The 22,899-nt window shown below is 43.1% G+C and overlaps 1 protein-coding gene across 2 annotated transcripts in view; it reads left to right on the forward strand.

Annotated features, from left to right (window-relative positions):
* The window catches only part of jarid2b (jumonji and AT-rich interaction domain containing 2b), a 120,732-nt gene that overhangs the window by 87,107 nt on the left and 10,726 nt on the right, over positions 1-22,899 (forward strand). For both annotated transcript variants that reach the window (XM_059349106.1, XM_059349107.1), the window contains 3 exons: positions 8,317-8,538; positions 12,716-12,960; positions 18,842-20,300. In XM_059349106.1, coding sequence (XP_059205089.1) covers positions 8,317-8,538; positions 12,716-12,960; positions 18,842-20,300 — 1,926 coding nt within the window. The remainder of the gene's footprint in view (positions 1-8,316; positions 8,539-12,715; positions 12,961-18,841; positions 20,301-22,899) is intronic.

The raw sequence follows: 22,899 nt of genomic DNA on the forward strand, positions 1-22,899 counted from the left end.
CCTCTCATATGACCCATATGCAGGGACCCTTACCAAGAGAAGGACATGGGAGAATGTCAGCAGAGCCCTTGAGGTTGTGTGTCAGTGAATGTGTGTGCGTTGAAGCGTGTGCGTGAGCGCAAATCTACGCTCACCACTGATGTTGCCTGTTCTGCTTATCTCCATCGTGTGTGTGTGTGTGTGTGTGTGTGTGTGTGTGTGTGTGTGTGTGTGTGCGCGCTCATTCGGCATCCAGGGTATATGACGAGACACAGCCTACAAGGACAACCGTGTTAGCCTGGTTAATCTTTTCAAAGGGACTCAAGTCTTTGATATCGTCTGAAACCCAAAATCCCCTTTAAGATTCTGATACGTGTCTCTCTGGTGATCTGACCACCACACACATTAGGCTGCTTCATGTCTGCTACCAAAACGCCTCTGACGGGATCTCCGGCTATATTATGGAAATCTCCCACCCATTATCTCCCTAATTCTCTTTCTTTTCAATTTGATTTCGGATTTATATTTTTGAAGTTATAAAGGTCAATTTAGCTGCATTTCTACCCTAAAACCATCAGCGGTGATTTCTGGGATCAGGTCAAACGTTCACGATGTGTAAACACACACCCCCGCACACCCACTGCAGTGTTTGCTTTCCTTATCTGGTAAACATTACGTATCCATCCCCAAAGGCTCCTATCCATCACTCATTCTGACAGCCACATAAAAGCAGTTAAAACATGAAGGATTTGAGGCTGTAAAGTGAGAGACAAAAGTGAAACAAATGCTGTGAAAGCTTGTGTCAGTCCATATTGTGAAATCACAGTGAACCTTTCCATCATTCTGCACGTTACTTGTGTACCTTCCATTCAGAGTTTGTACTTGACGACATCTTACTCTATTGGGATCCCCCCCCCCCAGCGTTAATGAACTGGCTGGCTGCTGCTGGTGTTGGTGTTGTTGACGCTGTATCCGAGAAAATAATTCTGATGCAACGTGGGAGTAACCGGACAGAAGTGAAAAACAAGATTTCTGTCTACTGTATGGAAGGATGCACACCATGCATGCTCACCACCCACACTGTCTAGGGCCTATATTCTCTATTTATCTCACTGCTCATCTCTTTCTCCTGCGAACACGCACACACTTGCACACACTTGCACACACTTGCACACACGCTGAGTGCTCAGTCCTTGCCTGTGCTCTCAGAATGGTGTTTATGTGTGGTCCAGGCCTGTAGTTGCGCTGTTTATATCCATGGAGAAAGCCATTTGGGTGGTAGCCAGACAGTCTGCCTCTGGCTCTGTCTGCCTCTGGTAACCCAGAGGGTGTAGTGCTGATGATAGCAGGGTGGGGGCAGCACTGAGAGGAGCAGGATGGATCCACATCAAAGTGCTTAATGTAGACCCGCTCCAGGTTTTCCAAGTGATCTGGGGGTTTCATTCCAAATTGAGATACCCACTATTTAAATAAAAAGCACAGTCTTTCAGGAATGATTAATTGTCATTGATTTTATTAGAATAGTGCAGAAGTTATTCACAAAAGTTTGTTCTCATTGAGGCACAAATACACACACACACACTCCCACACATGCCCAGTGTACACATTACATAGATGAGATAAGAATAGATTAGAGAGTAAATGAGTAACTGTCTACACACACTCCTGGAAATCAGTCTCTTACATAAGATTCATTTCCAGGAGTATGATTTTGTGTGTTTGTTTGTGTGCCAGTGTGTGTGTGTGTGTGCACTGCTGCTGTGTTTACCTCTTTGCCCTCTGGGCCTTCTTCCATGCCTGCCAGCCCCAGCGTGGTGCCTCTCTCTCAGGTTCAGCGAGTCCGGTTTCTCTGCTCTGCTTACATAACCTCCCAGCCCTGACCTAGTGAACCAAAGAACTCAGATTCCCAGTACGTGATTACATGTATGAGGCTGATGTGGACTTTTTCACATCTGGTTTATGAAGAAACGTCTGCCAATCCTGCGAACTGTGCTTGGGACCGCTATCTGCGTGGAGTTGATTTTGTTTGATGGTATTTTTATTGTCTGAGAATCTCGCTTAACTAGAAGCACATTTCCACTCCTGGGAGTGGGATTTTGAGTCCGACAGCTACTCATGTGTCTCTCAAGTGCATTGCTGCTGTGACAACTGAATTTCCCTCAGGGATAAGGTACTTTTCTTTCTCTCTAATGTGTGATTGCTGTTTGATTAAAGCCTGGAAACTGTATAAGTCGCGTTGTGACTTTCTTGTCACTCGTGATGCTGAAGGTGGTGGTGCGACCGTGACTCACTCTGCATTCTTCTCGAAGAGCACAGCCACTGTTTGTGGGGTTAATGATTTTGCTGACATTAAGGAATGTCAATTGGAGACGTAATCCCTAATCCTCTCTCAGTCTCTCTCTCTCTGATTCTCCCCTAGTGACTGATGAAGAGTTTTGGCAGAGCTCAGCTGTGGGAGATAACTTTTCCTCTCCTTGCCAGAAAACCTAGATTTGTGTCTGACCTTCCCTTAAAAACGGCACTCACACTTCCTGTGCACACGCGCGGCACTTTGTTCTAAGTCAGCACGTCCACATGTCCCCATGGCAGCTAAACCCTCCTGATTGACTATTTAAATTGTCCTCATTGTTTCAGTTCCAGTTAAGGGGACAAAAGAAGGGTAGCCAGAGAATGGAGGGTTTGTAATTATGCCCCCCCTCACCCAAGAGCCCCGTTAAAAATGACAATCCTAATAGATTCTTTCAGACCTAATTATGATTTGTCTGCGGTTGGAATGAGGTGGATGAAAAGATGGTGTAATTGGGGGATTGGGCTTGAGCCCTGTTTGAGGTCTTGGAGAAGGACTGAGTTATGTTTTTTTAAAAACCACATATATGTGTGTGTACGTGCGCATTCATGTGTGTTTTCTAGGAGCTGAAGGATTCAGGGTCTCTGGTACCGCAGCCACTCCCGTAGTCGGGATGCCAGTGTTCAGTATTAGACCACAAGATCTGTTTGGCATGCTGGCTCTGTGCGCCTGTTCCCTCTCTCCAAAATCATAGACAGTCTTAGTTCAGGGATCTTGAATATATTAGAGGATACAGTTGTGTTGTTGTTGCATCTGTTCCTGTTTGGCCCTTGTCTTCTGCCATTGCGCTTTTTCTGCAGCTTTAAAAAACAATTAATTCTGCCTCCATACCATCCTTGCATTGAATGCAGTCATTCCCAAATCCTGAATCTTAACCTGTTAAAATTCTAATGAAAAGAACAGAATTACCGTAAAGGTAATAATCAGGGTTACTTGTATTTTAAATAGCTCAACTAATTCCTATTTTTCAGAGAATATTTTCACATATTAACATTATGTCAGCTGTAACACCTGAACAGCATGTTAATAGTGTGTGAAAGTAAGGTAGCTTAAAGTTATGATGACGATAAGAAGTCCATTTTCATTTAATGAATAGTAGAGCCTGACAGATATATTGACTGATATTATTGTCCGATATTGGCCTGCCGTTATGAAAACTTAGTCAGAAATTGACTGAAATTGAACAGCAAGGATGTTTCTTTAGCTATCTCTTTTATGTCTATTTATTTTATATTTTCTTAGTTATCATTTATAGAATTGGCTGACAATATCATATTGTTGGTATAATGTATAACAATGTTAATTATTGTTCAACAAAGTTTTATGTTTGACAAAGCAGTTCTCTGAGTGCATTTGCAGATTGGTGAAAAATCGGTGCTCAATCTACATTAAAAAGGTACATTTTCATTCCAGCTCAAAGAATGACTATATTGGCCACCATATCAGTTATCCAAAATTTTTCCCTTTTAAAATCAGTATCAACATCAGTCTCAAAAATCCCATATCGGTCGGGCTGTTATGAATAGTGTTATAAAGTTGGAGCATCCATTAGGAAACAATGAAGTCAGTGAGTTCACCTGACCTGGCTGTGATGTACCCTCAGACCAAAAAGGTTGGGAACCGCTGCTCTAATGTATTTGAACATTTTCCTCTCTTCCCTGCACCCCCAATCAAACACACACTCCTCCCTCCATTTGTGCTCCCGGGTGCCCCTGTGGTCTGTTTGCCATTGGCCCTCTGACCCCTGTTCAGAGCAGTAAATTACAGCCATTTAGCTAATGAAGCAAGTCATTAGAAGCTGATTGGACCAGTGTGTGTGCCGCCTCTGTGTGTTTGTTTGGTCTAAGAGAGGAGCGTTTGCTCTGTCGCCAAGATAAACGAGGTGTCTGTGCAGTGTGTTTGTCCGTGTGTGTGTTTACGTGCATGTGTGTATCTGTTGGTTTGTATGTGGTGCTGCGGTCACCCAGCCTCCGAGGGCTGATCCTCTGGTTAAAAGCCAGAAGATTGTACTTTGCTACAAAGTGGCACTGCTACATGGGTTCAACCACTTATAATTGTCTGCATCCCACTTCAGATCCTGCGTGCCAGGAAACCACAACATAAACACACACTGGACAGGGGTGGAGAATCCCTGCCTGCAAAGAAACAGGCCTTACTGTGTGGGTTACGATGGCTTATGTAAAAGCCATATTTCGTAGTTGTTGTACAACTACTTTTTGCCCTACAGATCTCCTTTAGAAGTTAAAGAGAGCAGGTAAAACTCTAATATTATCTGTTCAGGGGATCTGCTGCTCTAACAGATTTTTCTTTCTCTCCAGCTCTCTGAGGAGATAATTAGAAACTGGCAGAGCTGCTGAGTGAGTGTGATCCAAGGCCCAACCAGATTTATTATTACCAGCCTCTGTTTTATAGTGTTTGAAAAGGCTTTGATACGAGTATGAAATTTAAACTTTTTAGCTTTAAAGCTTTCAAAATAAATGTGATGTGACATGCAGTAACCACAGGTCCCCCGGCTGGCCAATAATAGTTGTTAGTGCGCTTTAAAAATGAAAATTAATCTGTGTTCAAAGATGTAGCTCATGCTTTAGAAAAGGAAAGTTTGAATAATGACTTCAATACGCTGATTATTTGTGTTCTCATCGCAAAAGCAGAAAGTAATCTATCAAATCAACGTCATTTAAGACTTACAGCAGTTTGTTGGTGGGGAAAGAACAAGGGTTTTCTAGCTTTCACGCTCCAGTGTTCCCTTAAGGACTCTTTCTATTCTTATTTCTTATTTCACTCTGCAGTGTGGGCTATTTAAAGGAGAATGCCTTAGTATTCAGCTCTGGTCTGCATGGTACTGGTTAGCACCAGTTAAGCCTTGTACCACGTCCCCTCCTTTGTCACTAGGAAAGCTCAGGCTTAGACAGGGTGTCATTTAGAGTGTGTCCTCTCATTATACACACTTATGCACAAATGTTTCTAAGCCAATCTTCTTTGTCCACATACAGGGTTCGTTTGTGTCATAGTGCACACATATTGATTACAAAAGGCTGGTGACTAAACATCTATTCATTCATATATTATTTTCAATTTAAAATTTTTTTTTCAAATAGAAACCCTGTGAAGTCTACATGAAGTTTTGCTTCTAATTTCTGTCCTTTTTTCCCCAAGATGTACCCCTTGTGCAAGTCAATTAGAAAATTTAATTATTTTGGTGTTATCTCTATATTTTTATTAAGCCACTTAATAAGGTATTGGATGTGTAAAATCTAAGATAAGTATTCAGCACCCTCCAAAACAAGAGCGCTCATTAAATAATTGGCTTGGCTAATTCTTAATTCACTCTGTGTAATTTCAAGCGCACTGTATAGCTTAATGCAGGCTAGTTAAATTCAGCCTATTTTTCAGAGGCTTAACATTATTTTAATTGACATATAACCGTGCATTGCTTCCCATTAATGCCCTTTAAACACTATGGCCCTTAAAAGGGTCATAAAAAACCTAGTTGCTGTTCATGCTATGCTATCGATTTATAAAGGATTAATAAAAATCCAGTGTTTCCTGCTCATAAACAGCCATATTAATCAAAGCTATGAGGATTAGATTGTGTTGACTGTGCCTATACCAGAATCAGCCATGTTGGCCATAAAGGTTCATGGCTGCAGAAACCTTCTGTCGTCTGCATGCTGGCCTTGCAGAGGTAGCTCCTCTGGTGGAAGTCAACTCAGAAGGTATCAACAAAACAAACAAACACACACACAGGCAATGTAGTGTTCTTCTGGTCTGTTGTCTCATTTGTGGCAAAGATCAGAATATTGCTGAAAATATTTTTTATGATGCTTTTGTAAGCACACTGAGGCATGATGCAGCACAATAAATCCGTTGTGATTTACAACTGTGCCTATATGTGTGTGTGTATATATTTATGTTTCTGTCCAAACATATAGCCTACTGCTGCACTCTACAAGCCTGCCTTGCTTTCTTTATTCCTGCATCTGTATGAGTGGACCAGCTGTTTGCACGCTGATTTACGAGTGCAACATTATGAGATTTAATAACATAGCTTTGGGCTTTATGACCTTTTATGAGAGTGTGTGTCTACATTCAGCTAACTGAGGTAACATTATAGGCTATCCACTGCCAAACACCATTTACCTCCTTCCAGCACGTATTGAGCTAGATTTCTCAAAGATGACTATGAAAGTGATTGAGTGTGACAGAGAACGGAAAGAGAGAGAACGTCGGCTTTCTTCTCCAATAGGGGGAGAGATTGACAGTAATCCTGTTTGGAAGAGTGAAAGCGGCAGATTTGGGATTAGCTCTGCAGTGACTCTTTGGTTTTCTAAAGTAACTCTTTTACAGAATTAGATATTTGAGCACATGTACAGTATATATGTCTCAATAAAACTGTCAACATCAAGAGTCTCTGTGGAAAGACGGCCTGTTTCATACTCCCAGTGCTCCGGCTTCAGTTCTCGCCATCAGAATATGTTGCAAGTCGCCCCCTCCCTCTCCGTTTACACACTGTACAGTAATGCAAGTCATATTGCTAGAACCACCATTACCACTGATGCCTTGCAGTGGCATTTGCCAGACATTGTAATAAGAAACATTTACACTGTAAGCATTTCTGTTTCTTGTAAGTGATTGATACATGGTTAAAATAGTTAGCTAAGAGTAATGGCTGAACTGTAAAAAAAAAAAAAAAAAAAAAAAAAAAAGATTTAGCTAAATGTAATGGAAAAACTGTTTAAATAAGTAAGTTTAATGGCTGAAATAGTTAGCTAAAACAGTTGAAATACTAGGCTAAAACTAAGCCTTAGTAGTAGTAGTTTGGTAAAAGTAATGGATAAATGGTTGAAATATTAAGCTTCAAGTAATGGATAGACTTTAGCTTAAATAAAATGGATAGAAATTTGAAATTGTTAGCTTGAAGAAATTGATTAACAGTCTAAATTGCAAGCTTGAAAGTAATTTATTTGGTTATTAAGCTAGAAGTAAATGACTGAAAAAGTTAACTTAAAGTAATGGTTGTTGTTGTTTACAAAAAAAGTAATAACTAAACATTTTGAAGCATAGCTAAAGTATTGGATAAATGGTTGAAATATTAAGCTGTACTCTAAGATGTGAGATGTAAGATCTAGTAGTAGTAGTAGTAGTATTAACAACAGTTGTAATAGTAGTAATAGTAGTATAATTGCTGAGCAAACCAACCTAAATATTGACTGTTCAATAATAAGAAAGAATAAAAGAATAAGAAGAATAAAAAAATAAGCATTTTGGATGAAGTGGTACGTGAGTTCATCTGATGGGGCTTGGGGGGGGGGGGGGTTTCCAAAAACATTGGAAACCACTGATTTACTGGACAAACATTAGAAACAAAGGTCAAGGTCAGTTGATAAATGGTAAATCCAAAGATGTCAGATTTAAGAGGAAAGTTTAGAATTCGAGAGGTTAAGCCTGATTCAGACACAGTATACATTCTGTTAAAATATATATAGTCATCGCTCTGCAAATGATTTGAACATTGTGCCGTGCATGTCCTTGATTATGTTTGTGCGTTTTCTCGTCTGTGTGAATGTAACAATGGAGCTGTTATGTGCAGAGCAGTTTACAAAGCATCAATAGGCCACCAGCTGGGATAATAACAGATGAAAAAACAGCAGCGCAATCACCATTATTCACAAACGCTTGAGCAACTTCTATTTTTACATTAATATTTCATCACTCGCATATTGATGTTGATTCATCTGTAATGTCAGAGATTAAAATGAAAAAGGAAACAGGTTTTTTTCCCCGTACATGGACAGTTGGGGGTCTAAAAAAAGGTGTGGGTGGGAAATAGACTATCAGAATACAGTAAAGATGTGTTTTTCACTGCCTTTTTCTTATTTCAAATTTTAATTTTTTTCTTCTCCCTCCCTCCTCCCCCAACCTACCTTTTTATTATTCATCTCCCTCTCTGTGTCGCTTCCTCCTCCTTTCCTTCACCTCTCTGCACTCAGGTTCATCGGCCCTGCCCAGCAACATGGCCTACTTCGGAAGTTCCCAGGAGGAGGATGACCTGGAGGAGGATGACGAGGAGGAGGAGGAGGAGGAGGTGAGGAACGGAGGTGGGATCCACTCTCATGGCTGGGGAAGCAACAGCCAAGCCTCAGCCTCCTCCTCCTGCCACTCGACACCCCGCAAGGGCAAGCTCCCCGCCAGGCAGCCGCTCAACGGGCATGGTAAGGACGAGACTAAAGCTTAGAAATAAGCACACATAGAGTTTCCTTCATATTCCCAGAGCTTGATGGGAAATGCAGTCATGAATAGGAGCAGACAGAATCCTGTTTCTGTGGAGAAAGAGGAGTTAACAGAGGAAAAATAAGAGAAAAGGTGCTGGAGTGCCATGTGTAAGAGATGAAAGAGAATGAAAAGGAAAAAAGAGCTCTCTGAGGGAGATGGATGAAGAGGGAGGTGAGGGGAAAGTAAGAAGTGATGATACACCAGCAGAATAACTACAGAGAAATAGAAAGACCCAGAGATTTTAAGAAGGCGACTGATGGAGAAATGAGACAGAGAAAGAGAAAAACTCAAACAGGAGCACAAAATAAGTCATTGGACAGAGGACAGAGTCATGTCGCTTGTTTCTGTCTGTGAACGTGAGCAATTTCCTAAGTTTGCACTCTTGTTTTGTACTGCAGAGACAGGGGAAGTCACATGGGATAGCAGAGCAGCACATCAACTCTTTCCACCCTAATTAACACTTAGCTTGCTAAGCCCTAACAAGGTGTTTATGCACGCACTGCAACAGCTGGCCGGGCCCTCGACACACACAACGCAATGACCGCATACATACACCCCCTTGGGGCAGATAGACATTTGGATGAATACACAGACACACACTTGTGCACAGCATTTAGGAAATTGCATGGATGCATGCAACTGAGCCCATGAGAACAGACTGACTCCCAATCCCAACAGTAATGACAAGAAAAACAAGCACGCTGCATTTTATCAAGGGATTTATTAAAATTTGTTATCCATAAAAATACGACTCAACAGAGAAAATCCTTGAAACAAATAATCTTACTGCATTAACCCTGTGAACCCCATAATCTGCCAGCAGGTTTGAAAAGCATGTTTTTCTGAGAGAGAAAAAACACTCATACACCATTTGTTAATGTGAAATACGTAATAAAAACAAAATGCAAAGCAAATGCAAATCTCAAACTGAGAAATTCTTGTTTTTTCTAAATATATACGCTCATTTTGAATTTGATCCATTCTGTTTTTATTCACATTTTACACAGCGTCCCAGTGTTTTTCCTACAGTCCTGAATAAACACTTCTGTCAGAAAAGATGACCACATCTAAGCTTAAAATAGCAATATTAAATAAAAAAAATCCCTCGATTCTACAACACCGATTCCAAAAAAAATGGGATGATTCCTTTTTTTCTCTTTTGTTTTATTATCAAAGAAATTAAACTTGTGTTTTTTTTTATATGATTTATGGCATTCTAGCTCTCTTATACTGCACCCAATAGTTCTTATTCTCCCTACTTCTAAGCCACGATTGTGCCGTTTCCATAGAGGTGCAGGTCTTATATATTGCAGTATCTTTGCAGTGTATAAGACACTCATTTTATAGAATCCAAAATATTGCTCCCTACAGTTTTTTATAGAGCAATAGAGAAACAATTTTAACCCGGAGGCCCTGGCAGACTTTGGAGACATACAATCCTTCCGGCCAGGCGTTTCCCCACAAAACAACGGCTGGATTTCATGGTTCCTCCTCTTCGCCCTCCCCGACTCTCTCCCTCTCTCCTTAGTCTGTAGAATCGCCGCCAGAAAAGTTCAAAAGGTGAACGCTTTGCTCAGCTCTTTCCTCTGTCATCCTCTCGTGTGGAATGTGGAGGAGGAGAGAGACAGGAGAGAGACTGCTGGGATTAAGAGAGAACCAGGGAGAGAGGTCCATAGATTTGCTTGAACTGAACTCTTGGAGAACTGTGCGCCGCCTTTGTGTAGTTCACTCGCAGCGTCTACCCCCCAAAAACACACACAGATGCGTAAACTTCTCTCTCATTCTTTCATGATCATCTGTAGCTGCAGCTTGAAACATAAACTGTACATATGCACGTATCTGTATGAGGAGCACGAACAGTAGGATAGTGAAACCTGTTTGAACAAATCCAGGCTTGTTGTGTGCATGAGGACAGCTTAGTCTCCTTTCTTATCTCGTATACCAACACTGTTTGCAAAGCAGCTCGGCGCCTTCACTGTGATATGCTAAATAAATAGATAAGAAGGAAATAAGCAGATATACTTTGTAGGGGACAATAGAGATGAGGGGGTTAAGGACACAGAAACGGACATTTACACACATAGGTGTACACACACAGTCAAGACTGGGTCATTGCTCCAGTGTTTGACAGGGTTTGTGCTCTGTTGGGTATCAGCCACACACACACACACACACACACACACACACAAAGAGAGCCAAACACACACACACACCTCGGTACATTTTGCGGTTTTAAGATTGGTGTCAAACGTGACACTTTTATATGCAGCTTGGGCTACTCTCCAGCATGAGCAGGGTTATATGGGCTCTTAGGGAGGAGGTGGAGAGGAGGAGGGGGGGACAGTGGAGAAAAAGGAGAAATAGAATTAGTGACGGAGAGAGAAACATTTTATTCTGGGAGGTAGAGAGACAGGAAAGGCCCTACATTGTAGGCCATTCATCAGCGCTCCGTCTCTCCGTTTCTCTCTCCCACTCGGCCATGTGCCATGTTGACATAGCTAAATTAAACAGCTTTTATTGGGCTCAGTTTCTTGCTTAGCTCACTTCTCAAAATGTCAGGATTTCTCTCATTTTTCATTGAGCCGGGGGCCCGAGAGACTGGAAGAGAGGATACACACACCCAGTATAGCGCATAGGCACTTCTGCAGACAGAAACATGCACTGATGCTCCGAAACGTACACACATATCATCTAACGACATATGCTTTGCTTTTCAGAGTGCACTGTATATGCTGTGCCTTGCATGTGTGCTGTAAATGCTCTGTGTGTTTGCCTCCTGTCATTCTTTCCATACAGCCTGCTGCCTGTTGATACTAAGACGCCATGAAACTTTAAATTGAGCCTCATAAAAGCCGAAGAGAGAGTTATTGAATGTGTATGTTAATTGCCTTGCTCCCGTTCGACTCGTTTAGCATCATCCCTGGGGGTTGTTGCAGTCTGCGTCCATTTTTGAACAGGTTCATTGACATGTAGTATAAAGGTGTTTTCATGCACACCTTAAATCATGCATATTTCACTGATTGGGGGCTATATGTTAGCCAAAACCCTGTCGCTCCAATGTTTGTGAGAGCTTTTCCACTTGGTCGTTGTGGTTTGGTGCCAGGGGTTTATATGCCATTCTGCACTACAGGGGGGTATTGAGACTTGTATTGGCATTGGCAGGGGTAGACGGTAGCCTGAGAAAACATAGTATATGTCCGAGGGTATTTATGCCTCGTTAGCTCCACAGTGTCCTGTTTCCTTTACAGTGGCTTCATTTTTATTTTATTTACTTTTGACTTGTGCACATTTGGAATTAGGAACTATGTTGCTGGATGTCAAAATAAATAAATAAATGTGTACATCATATCATGCTAAAGCTCAACAGTGAATCATGCAAAGCTTTACTCCAGAGTCATGTTGCTGCACAAGCAGGAATCTCAAGGTCTCTCTGATACAAATAGAATAAGAGAATCACAGACGTCCCCATTTAATACAACATAACAGGGTGGTCAGAGCTCTTTGCCATTGCAAAGAACTGTGACCATAGTAGCCAAGTACCTGCGGGTGCACAGTACAACAGGAGATGGCAACAACATGACACACCCTGGAAGCGGTTGTAGTTTGGTTAGGTTTAGTCGTCATAACTACTTGCTAAGGTTGAGGAAAAGATCATAGTTCGTATGTAAATCCCCAGGAGTTATTTTAGGGGGCGTGCCATGAAATAAATTGTTGTCTTGCACTGAGCAGTCAGTTGGTTGGTGGTACAGTGCAATCTCCGTTCTACTTTTCTACTTCCATTTCTTTAGTCTCTCCATTATTTTAAGGAAGTAAATGGACAACTTAAACCAGTTAGCATCACTAACCACTGGTTTAAACAGGACAATATTGCCTCGCTATTGAGCTCTATTAAAAAAATTGTACTTGTAAAATCTACAACCTCCACAACATTTATCTTCTCTAAACCATTTCTGCTAAATGTCACTTCAGCTAATTTAAAATCTAATTTCAAGTCTCTCAATAGCCGCTTCATGCTAATAAGAGATCTTACCTTAATTGTGTTTGATATCCTCCTCTCACACATTAATTAAGGATCATAAAATCAACATACCTGATTCTTTTCTTTCTCCCCTCCAGTTTTCAACAGCCACGGTAAAGCAGGGACCAGGGAGAGTCCGAGGCCCAAGGCGGGAACCCACGGCAGGGATGCCCCTGCCCCGCCACTGCCACCTCCTCCGCCCCCACCTCCGCCCCTCCTGAGGGAGCGCAGTGAGCGGGCGGAGGCCCGGGAGCACGCGAGGGAGCAGCAGGCCCTGGCCAACAGTAGAGGCTCAGCCAACGGGCTGCCGCCGAGGAGAGCTGCTGAGGAGCTACGCAAACAGGTACTGTACCGCACATGATGAACACCACACAGAAAGGAAAAGATGAAAGCTTTCTATAGCTTTGAAAATGTGACTGTAGCATGCAGGGGAAGTATTCTCCTACAGAGAAACTTCGATGGCAGGTGAATGGTCTCGATAGCTGCATTATAACTGGATATATCATCATATCGTATATTCTGCATTAACAGGCTCGAGGTGCGGCATGTTTGTTTGGCTATTATACCCATTTGAAATCTTCCCCTCCCTCGACTCTTATTTTCTTTTACCCATCTGTCACATCCTCTTTTTATCTTCCTCTCAATGATTTCTCCTAACTACTCCTGTGCCTTTCGTCTCTCCCTCCTCTACTTTCCTTTTATTGCTGATTTCCTCCTTTGCCTTGCTTTCCCCATGCTCTTCCTTTTACTTTGCCCTCTCCTCTCCTCTCCTCTCCTCTCCTCTCCTCTCCTCTCCTCTCCTCTCCTCTCCTCTCCTCTCCTCTCCTCTCCTCTCCTCTCCTCTCCTCTCCTCTCCTCTCCATCCATCCTCCATCCATTGTGTCTGGGAGAGTAATGATTGTGTTTTGGCCTGCTGCGACTGCAGCTATATTTAGTAGTGCTGGCTAGGGGCTGTGAAAGCCTGCCTCCCTCTCCATGGCACTTAGCAGGTTTCAAGGAACCCCACAAAGTGAAGAAGGAGGAGGAGATGGAAGAAAGGGGGCAGAGGTGGCTTTCGTCAGAAAAGTGGCATTCGTATGATTACATTAGCTAGTCAGAAGCAATTGTCTGCCGAGGCTCAACATTTCACTCTGTCTTTTTCTCTCTCATAATCTATCTGCTCCCTTTGCAGTCGTTGTGTCTTCTTTCCTATTTCCTGCACTGCCTTCTCCTTCCTGTTGAATCCCGGCCTTCTCTCCAGTGTTGTTGTTGTTGTTGTTGTTGTAATGTGGTGCTGCTGATGCAGACTCAGGCATGTGCTTCAGGTTTTTTAAAGTGGCTGGAATTGTCCAGTAAAACCAACAATGAATCTCAATGAGAGCGACTGCCTGCCAAGACAAACTTCAGCCTCACTCACTCACTAGTCTTTGTTCCATCACTCTTCTTCTACTCTCTTTCTTTTTCAATTCACTGTTGGCACCCTGGGTGATTCTTTTGACTCCTCTCATGCTGTGTTTAGTTTTTTACTCCTGCGCTCTCATTCCACCTTTCTCCGTCTCTCTTTCACTCATTTTCTCTTCATGCTCCACTCGCTCTTCTGTCTCCGCTCCTGTGTCAAACAGACGGATCTTGCCCTTGACAACATGGCTCCAATCATTTGGAAGGATTAGTGCTTCTTTTTTTTTCCTCTTCTCCCTCTCGCTCTCCCTTCAATTAGCATGAACAGTATGTGTGTTAACCATGTGTGTTCAAGACTCGCACACATTTATACACACGACCAACTGCGAAAATACAGGCTAAGCCATATAAAAGGTTAAGTGATTATGTAGCCGTAAAACGAACTAGGGGTTGTGTGTGTAAAACCGAAGGGTAAAGGCATTATCATAATTCAATTCACCGTGATTCAGTTCTGCTTAATTTAATAGCGGCTTGTATCAACAAAATACATGCGCCGTAACAGGACCTTTTTATAAAACAATATGATTCTATCCGTTTTAATTAAATAACAAAAGCGGGGATGTCAGCAAAGCAGCTGCACGCAGCAACGAGCGCAGGTGGGGAGTGCAGGGCCAAACCATTTAGCCGACTCGGCATCATTTGAAAAGGACTGCACTTTCTTCTGTATTTGTTTGTACTCAGCCAATTAACCTCCAATTATAATACTCCAATATGTGAAAAAAAAAAAAAGTAGCCAACAAACCAATAAGATAACATAAAGATTAAGATTCTTTAAGTGTCTTTTTGGCGCAAGAATCTTTTGCCATATGTAGTTTAGGTTATAGAAGAGGTTTTGCCTTGTGTGTGTTATTAGTGAGAGGCTGTAGTGACCTTTCTCTAGCTGCTTAAAAGTCAACCTGCCCAGGGCCGCATCGCATCGCTCCCTAATAAGACAGCAGAGGGGAAAGAAGGCTTAAGCCGGATTTATGCCTCGCCGTCGAGGTGTTCCGCCAGTCGCACAGTAAATGACTCCGGCATAGGAATTGATTTATAGTTCAGCATAGGATTTAACCCGTTGATCGTCAATCGCACCACCATAACACTTGATGGATGTGTTGGTAGCTGTCAAGCTGTGTCATGCATTCATTATATGCCCAAAGTTATGATGTTTACATTATTTCACTCCCCTGGTGATTGAGAGCATCGTGGTGAGGAGAATGGGAAAGGAATTTAGTAGATCACAAAAAAGAACATTACTGAGCGTTTCTTTTACCTGCCAATTTTCTTTAATCTTTACCAGCATCAGAGAAATGTTGGGGAAAACACAACCAGAGCTGACCAATCACAGCTGTTGTTCCCCGTGTAATATCTTTGTTGCCCTGAACTTCTGCAACAACCTGACAAAGACATAGAAATCTCTCTGTGATTGAAAATGTGCACAGCCTATCCAGCATCTCCCTTCCTTTGTCAGTCAGCATGGCTCTGTAAGGGTTAAACTTTCTCCTGTCTCCTATCCTTTGGCTGGCCTTCTTTCTCTCTCTCCCTTTCTTTCTTTCTCTCTCTCTCTCCCCCTCTTCTTCTCAGGACCGGCTCTTGCAGATGTTGCCTGTTAAAAATCTTCCTGCCAGGCCTCAGCTGGGCTATAGCAACACATGATGTCATCTAGACCCACCTCCCTCTCCCTCCCCTTCCCTCCCCTTCCCCACTCACATGCGACCGAAATCCACTCCAGAACAGACTCTGGCTGCCTGTGTGTGTGTGTGTGTGTGTGTGTGTGTATATGTGTATATGTGTGTATGTGTGTGTTTGTGTGTTCTATTTTTTCCCCTTTGGCTTCATTGTCTTCCTTGTTCTGTTCATCATCCTTCTCATTTCTGTTCGAATTCTCTCTGCCAGTGGCTGTTACCGCGAGTGAACTTCCCTATCCTTTTATGTATTTTGTCTTTCTTTCTTTTTCTTCCCACCCCATCAAAGTATCCAAACTAGCTCGTGCCTCTTTACCTCATATTTTTCCTCCTCTCATCATCACCCTTATGCCATCCTCCTTTGCCACCAGACCGAATAATTAAAGAGAGAAAAGTGATGGAGACTTGCCGAGCTCCCCTGAACAGAGCCGGTCCGATGAGCCCTCTTGTGGCAGAAAGCAGCCATAACAGCGTGTCTCTCAGACTCAATGCTTTGTCAGCAAACTGTGGCTGGAGAAATATAGTACCTCTCTGGACAACTGCTGCTGTAGCATTTACTTACTATTTCAGCATTACTGTAACACTAAAGAAACCATCAAATTGAACAGCGTATTGATTTGAAAGGAAACAATTAAAAATAAGTGAGGTTGAATTTAAAAGGACTGTCCTCAACTAAAGAAATCCTTAGTCGACTTACACAGTTTTGTTGACTAATTAATCGGTTAATTTAATCAACTGGGCTTCTCCATCGAGAAAAATGCAAAAGCGCCACTTTAAATCCTGTGTTCACCAGAGCTGTGCTCATAAGTTTCTTTGAAATAAGTCATTAAAAAAGTATTAAAAAATGACTCATCGACTAAAGGAATCTATGTGAACTGAGAGCAAAAATGACTGATTTGTTGACTATTCTTCTAAAAGGGGAGGGCCATAGTAATTAATTATTAAATAACATGTTAAATCACATGACGGTGTTCAGCTTTTTTTGTGAGGAAAGCATAAAATGTGACACGAAATATGTATGACATAAAAAACAGTCGGGTCTTTCGACAGCGCTTGCTGTGCAGCCTTGAATTCTCTCTTTCATCCCTTTCCTCTCCTCACCCCTTCTTTCTTCCCTCTCTCCTTGTCACCCAGTGTTTTTCCATTGTATGGAGGAGTGTGTGTGTGTGTGTGTGTGTGTGTGTGTGTGTGTGTGTGTATATATGTATGTGTGTGTGTTGGAGGGGAAAGATTGACGGAGGCAGGGTTAGGTTTCAGTCCCCCCTTATCTTTTAATGGCCTGGTCTTTGTGTCGGCCCCCCGCCACCTGAGACGAACACAATACAATACATGTGCACACGCACACACACACATATACACACACAAGTGTGACACGAGAGCCCTTCAAAGGCAAACCTGTCAATGAGCCGGCTGTCACCTCCCTCCTGTGGCGCCCCGACTGTGATTGATAACTCCATCTCTCCCATCCCTCCTCCTTTCTTTCTTCTTCTGTGGTTCACTTCCAGCTGGTCTGGACACAGAGACACGCAGATACAGTAGATGGATGGCAGTGAAATGTGATCATACATTTTCTAATGACAATCAGGGTCGATGATGGCTTATGTACAAGTGTGCCTTGTATTTTGTCTGAAAATAAAATGTAGCTATATACAATAGGATGAGGTAGCTTTTTAAGTCAATACGATACAGAAAGATGCCCTCCAGCTCAACCTATTTAGATATCAGCAGCCAAACTTAAACTTTATAAGATCTCTTAACACTATATCTGTCTCGCTCCGTCTGTCTCACACACACACACAAACAGACCAATCACAGAGAAGGGAGAGAGGGAGAAGGAAAAGGGAATGAGAAACTCCTGGCAGCACTGAAAGTGGGCCATGAAAACAACACGGAGACGAGGAGGGAGAGGAAGAGAGGGAAGTGGATATTCTTAGAAATGCATACAGGGGAAATATAAGTGGAAGAAAGGAGATGCAGGGAATACAGTGATGGAGTCAAAGATGGGGGTGAAATAGCTAGACAGTGTCTTATACACAGTTTAATTTTACGAGTAGATTTGTACATGGACTAATCCAGCTGTAAAGCTCTTTGCACCGAGGGAGGTGGTGACCACGTTTCTTCCCACAGCTGTAGCCAGTGGGCCAGTCGTGGAACCAGACACCACTGTACCAAACCTCTGATCTACAGCTGGGGGCCTCAAAGACTTCACACACATTCATGTACACATGCACAGTCCCGTTCTCTATCTCTCTCTCACACACACATACAGGAGCTTTATTCATAGCACCAAAATTGAATTACAGCGTTTAAGGAAACCCACAGCAAATAAAAGGCTGTTTTTATGCGCCCCGATGGCATTTTATTCCGTCCCAGTGACCCCACCTCCTACCTCATACTGTCCGGCCATCTGTTAGCAGAAACCATGGAGCCATCCCTGCTTTTCCTCTCATGTCATCTCTTTTTTTTTTTCCCTACCCGTTCCAAACTGTTGTTTATCTCGGGATGTAGTGGTTTCGGTTTTGGTTTGCACATATCCTTTTCTAAATCTCAGCCTTTGTGTTGACAGCAGTGTGAGCTGCAGTTTACAGAACTGTACTGCATTTGAAAGTATAGTAATCAAGACAGTTGATCGGTTCTCTAATGAATAGTGAAGGTTTCCACGAATAGCTTCGGTCTGACCATCCAAATGTTTAACTGCAGTGTTAGCATCTGAATGTTTGGCCTCTTCGCTGTGGAGTGTGGGTGTGCCCACGCCCCTGCATGTGTCTTATCGTGCTTTCTGATTATAGAATTTATCTGTGTGTGGGTACAATTTGGAAAAAATGTTGCTATCTTTGATACAGTTGTGGATGGATTACTGAACCAGGCACAGGCCCAGGGGCCCAAAGTGTCATGAGACACCTGGCCTTCACTTACAAGAAATGCAAAATGACCAACTACAAAAAGATGCAAAACAACAACAAAGAGACACAAAATGAGTAGAAAGCCCCCACCTTTCCCTGTGCTGTTTTCCAATATATTTCCAAATGACTTCATATTCATGATTGATCCACAGCATTGTGATAAGATTCTTTATCCTTTTAATCTAATGTGTACTACCTCTGTATTTTTTGTTGATCTCAGGTCTCTAAAGTGAACGGGCTGACGCGGGCGGGCTCGGCACAAGCTGTCGGTGGTGCCAAAAAGAGCCGCGACTTCCGACTGCCGTCCAAAACTGTGAAGAAGTACACAGCCACCGTGTCCAAGGGCCACGTCACCTACACCAAAGCCAAACAGAAAGAACTGGGCAAGAAAACCAAACTCAGCAGCAGCAACAAACACAACAGCGCCGCCTCGGCAACATCGTCAGCGAACAATCACAATCAGCACAGCCAGCCAGCAGCCAGCAATGGACTGGCCAACTCAGGAAAAGCAGCGGCACCAGCCCACCACAGCAATGCAAAAACTCGCAAACAGGTGCTACTATCCAATGGGCTGCACACTGTGGCTGCCGGTGCCCGCCTCAACGGCAGGCTAAATGGGCAGCGGCACAACACCCTGGCCAAGGAGGACGGGCAGCGACAGTGCCAGCAGGGGGAGTGCCCAGGTCGAGAGGGACTGCGTAACTCTAAGCGGCGTCTTGAGGTGGTCCTCCACTCAGTGGGGACAGGGGTTATTGAGCAGAAAGCCAAAACCACTGGCACTGAGGCCAAGAAGGCCAAGCTTCAACCCACGCCTCTGGAGACACGCAGCAGCAGCAAGAAGGCAGCCAATCAAGACAAAGCTGCCACACAAATCACCACCCCTACCACTCCAGTTTCTAATGGACATGAATCAGACACATCCCTTACTCCTCAACAAACTCCACCTGTTACCCCACTTCCACCTCCTACTCCCCCTCCTCAACAAACTCCACCTCCTTCTACACCAGCAGCCAATGCGGAGCCGGTGAACCAGCGACCCAAGCGGGCATCGGCCGGCAAGCTGATGTTGATTCGACAAGCACAGCAGCAGCAGAGCAGGTCTCATGGTCGGAGCTCCTCCTCTTCCTCCCCCTCATCAGGCCAGAATCACACACAGAACCCCAGTCGTGCCAGCACTACCTCAGACCCCCAACAAACCTCTGTGTCCTCCTCCTCCACCACCTCCTCTCCGCTTACTTCCACCAACAACCCCGGACAGCTCAAACCAGCAGCTTTACGACCCGCTGACCGTGACAAGGATTGGGAACATGAAAAAGAGATGGCACGGCAGAAAGAACGCGAACAGGAGAAGGAGTGGGAGCGCCAGCGGAGCAGGCCAGAGGGCTGGGCAGCGCTGGGTGAAGCCCCTGTCTTCCGGCCAGTGCCGCGGGAGTTCCAGGACCCCCTGGTGTACTTGGATGCAGTGAGGGAACAGGCCGAGGTGGCTGGCATGTGCCGTGTGGTCCCGCCACCAGACTGGCGGCCAGAGTGCAAGCTGAGCGAGGAGATGCGTTTTGTTACACAGGTGCAGAGGGTCCACATGCTGGGCCGGCGCTGGGGCCCCAACGTGCAGCGGCTGGCCTGCATCCGCAAGCACCTCAAATCTCAGGGCATTACCATGGATGAGCCACCTGTCATTGGTAAGTGAGCCAAACAAGAGGACACAAACATGTATATGTGAATGTACACAAGGCAATTTAGTCTACAAAACTCCTTCCTGAATTGATTGAATTAACTAAGCAATAAGGTACAGGTTTGTTCCTGCAGGCTGCCACAGAGGACATGAGCTATTGATTTTATAGGACTGAATTAAAGGCAGACACTCTGTTCCAAACTGAGGCCTCCTTACAGCCCTGTCTACACGTTTGGCTGATTCTCATTCACAGCCTATGTTGACTGTAAAGATAAGATAATCATAAGCTAGATACTGTATATTAGAACAAGCTACTTGGTACATACTCTGATAATTCTGATTGGCTGCAGGACAGAGCGCATTTAAGTCCCACCCACACCGGGAGAAAAAACAACTGTACCTCCTTGTCAATTTAGTCTGCTAGCAAACAACAGAAAAAATGCATATAAAGCTGCTGCCCAATCAGGTTAAGAGCCCACAACTAAGTTTTTATAAGCTACTAAACTAAAGAGACCAAAGTGGATACAGGCAATAAAAAGTGAGGCATCGAGAAACTCCATTGTTTCGTGTGCAGCGAGTATTTTGTCACAGTCAAGCATTTTGTCAGTATGCAACTTGTGTTACAGTAGAATAAAGAAAGTTAAGCAGTGCTGTTTTTATAAAAAAAACTTTATTAAAGCAAAACAATGCAAGACAATACACCAACAATATAAAACGCTGTCAGGGGGTCTCAACAATACATAGGCGAGTCCTCATACGAAAAAACTGTAAAGTTTACATAAATTCAAAGTTTTTACAACTTTCAAGTTGGAAGATTTCTTAATAGACTCAATATACTGTTTGGTTTCATTTACAAAGACAAGAAAGAGATGTTTTTCGATTAATGTAGGGACATTTATGTATATGCCATTTGGCCAACTGTATTATAAGATTGATTATATAGTATTGTCTTTCCTTTGCAAAAGGAAAGTCAGTGAAACCAAACAGTAAGCAGTGCCTCAGCTTGCTAACATTAGCTTACGAGCAGCTAACGTGTGCTCTCTGGTCGACGGAGTGCTAAAAAAAATGGATGTAGTCAAAGTCTTCGTTTACGATTTACTGCAATTGTTGACAACACTTAAAATGGTAAATAAGTGCCTCATCCTCTTACCACTACAGGCTTTAGACAGTAACACTGCAAGAAGTACACTTCCCCATCTAAAGTCGCTATTTAACGTTCGCTAACTTGCTACATCAGGCTGCGGCCAACGTATTTGTTTCGTAAAAATATTTATATAGATTTGCGGATAATGACGCAGCTGAATAGCTAGCTAGTCTTGTTGTTTAACTTCCTGCCAAATTATATGTATTGTTTGTCAACTGTACGCATTGTAATTACTTTGAAACATGCTAGCGTAACGTTCGCTTTCTAGCTCATAAGATAGCTCTCCCGTTGTCAAGTTGTATCTATGGTTCGTACTATTTTCTGGAGTAGTCAACGGTGCTTTCATTGCATAAGAACGTTATGGAATGGTAATCGGTGTTCCAGGTATTAGTCAAGCTCTCAGTTGTAATCAGGGAAACATGTGGCTTTTGAAAAACTTTATATTTTGATGATTTTTTTTTCTCTGGCAAGTGACAATGGAATAAATGCCCTTTTGAGGTGTCCATAATCAGAAATGAATCAAGAGACTACACATTAATTCCTTAGACACATCAAAGGACATTAATCCTGACATAATGTATGATCACAAAAAAACAACTGCCAATACCCTCTCAGTATCCAATTGTTTTGTCACTTCTGCTGGTATAAGACCATGACAAAAGCAGCCAGTGAATGCCTGAGTATTACAGGCATCACAAATGTTATTTCCATTGGTGTCAGTGGTGCTCTGAAAGCTTCAGTGGCATTCGGCCTGATTTTATCTTCCTGTTTATAGATGACAATAACAATGTGGAACAACTTGGCGAGGGGCCTGATCGGCCACGAAGACAATATTTTCCCCAGATTGCCCTGTCACCTTCCATTTCTCACAATGACATCAGCATTTATGATCCTTTAAACAGCCTCAGTTTAGACAGAAACTGTATGTGTGAGTTTCCTGCTTCCCATGCATACATGGTAGTTGATTTTTATCACTTCTGCACTGCTTTGTGTTGTGCATGTTGCTTTAATATACAGCTGTATTCAGATTAGCCCAGTGTGAGTACAGTTGGTATGCGGCTGTTAGCCAGAGGGACCTGGCAGCCAATGAGCCACAGTGGAGTGGCATCAGCCAGCCAGGATTGCCTGCTTCCAAATGACTTCCTTTACTGCGCCCAGCAGATCAGTTCTACATTAACAGAATTTGTGTCTCTGTTTGGCACAATAACGGTTCAGATCATTTCAAAAGGTGATAGCTCAATTGGCCGTTTCAAATAAAATGAACTGGGCTGGAAGAGAGGCATGTTTAGCCAAAAGGAGCAGATGCTCTAAGATGGCAGTCTTATTGATTTTAATTTGCTTTGAAGTCTGTGTTTTTTTCACTTTCACAGACTTCAATTTTAGTGAAAATAGGAAACTTAATTTAGCAAACATAACTCTCATCCACGAGACACATGGAGTCCTCTTGAATCTGTCACAATTT

The sequence above is a fragment of the Centropristis striata genome, chromosome 14 (assembly GCF_030273125.1).
Source record: "Centropristis striata isolate RG_2023a ecotype Rhode Island chromosome 14, C.striata_1.0, whole genome shotgun sequence".
Classification (NCBI taxonomy): Eukaryota; Metazoa; Chordata; class Actinopteri; order Perciformes; family Serranidae; genus Centropristis; species Centropristis striata.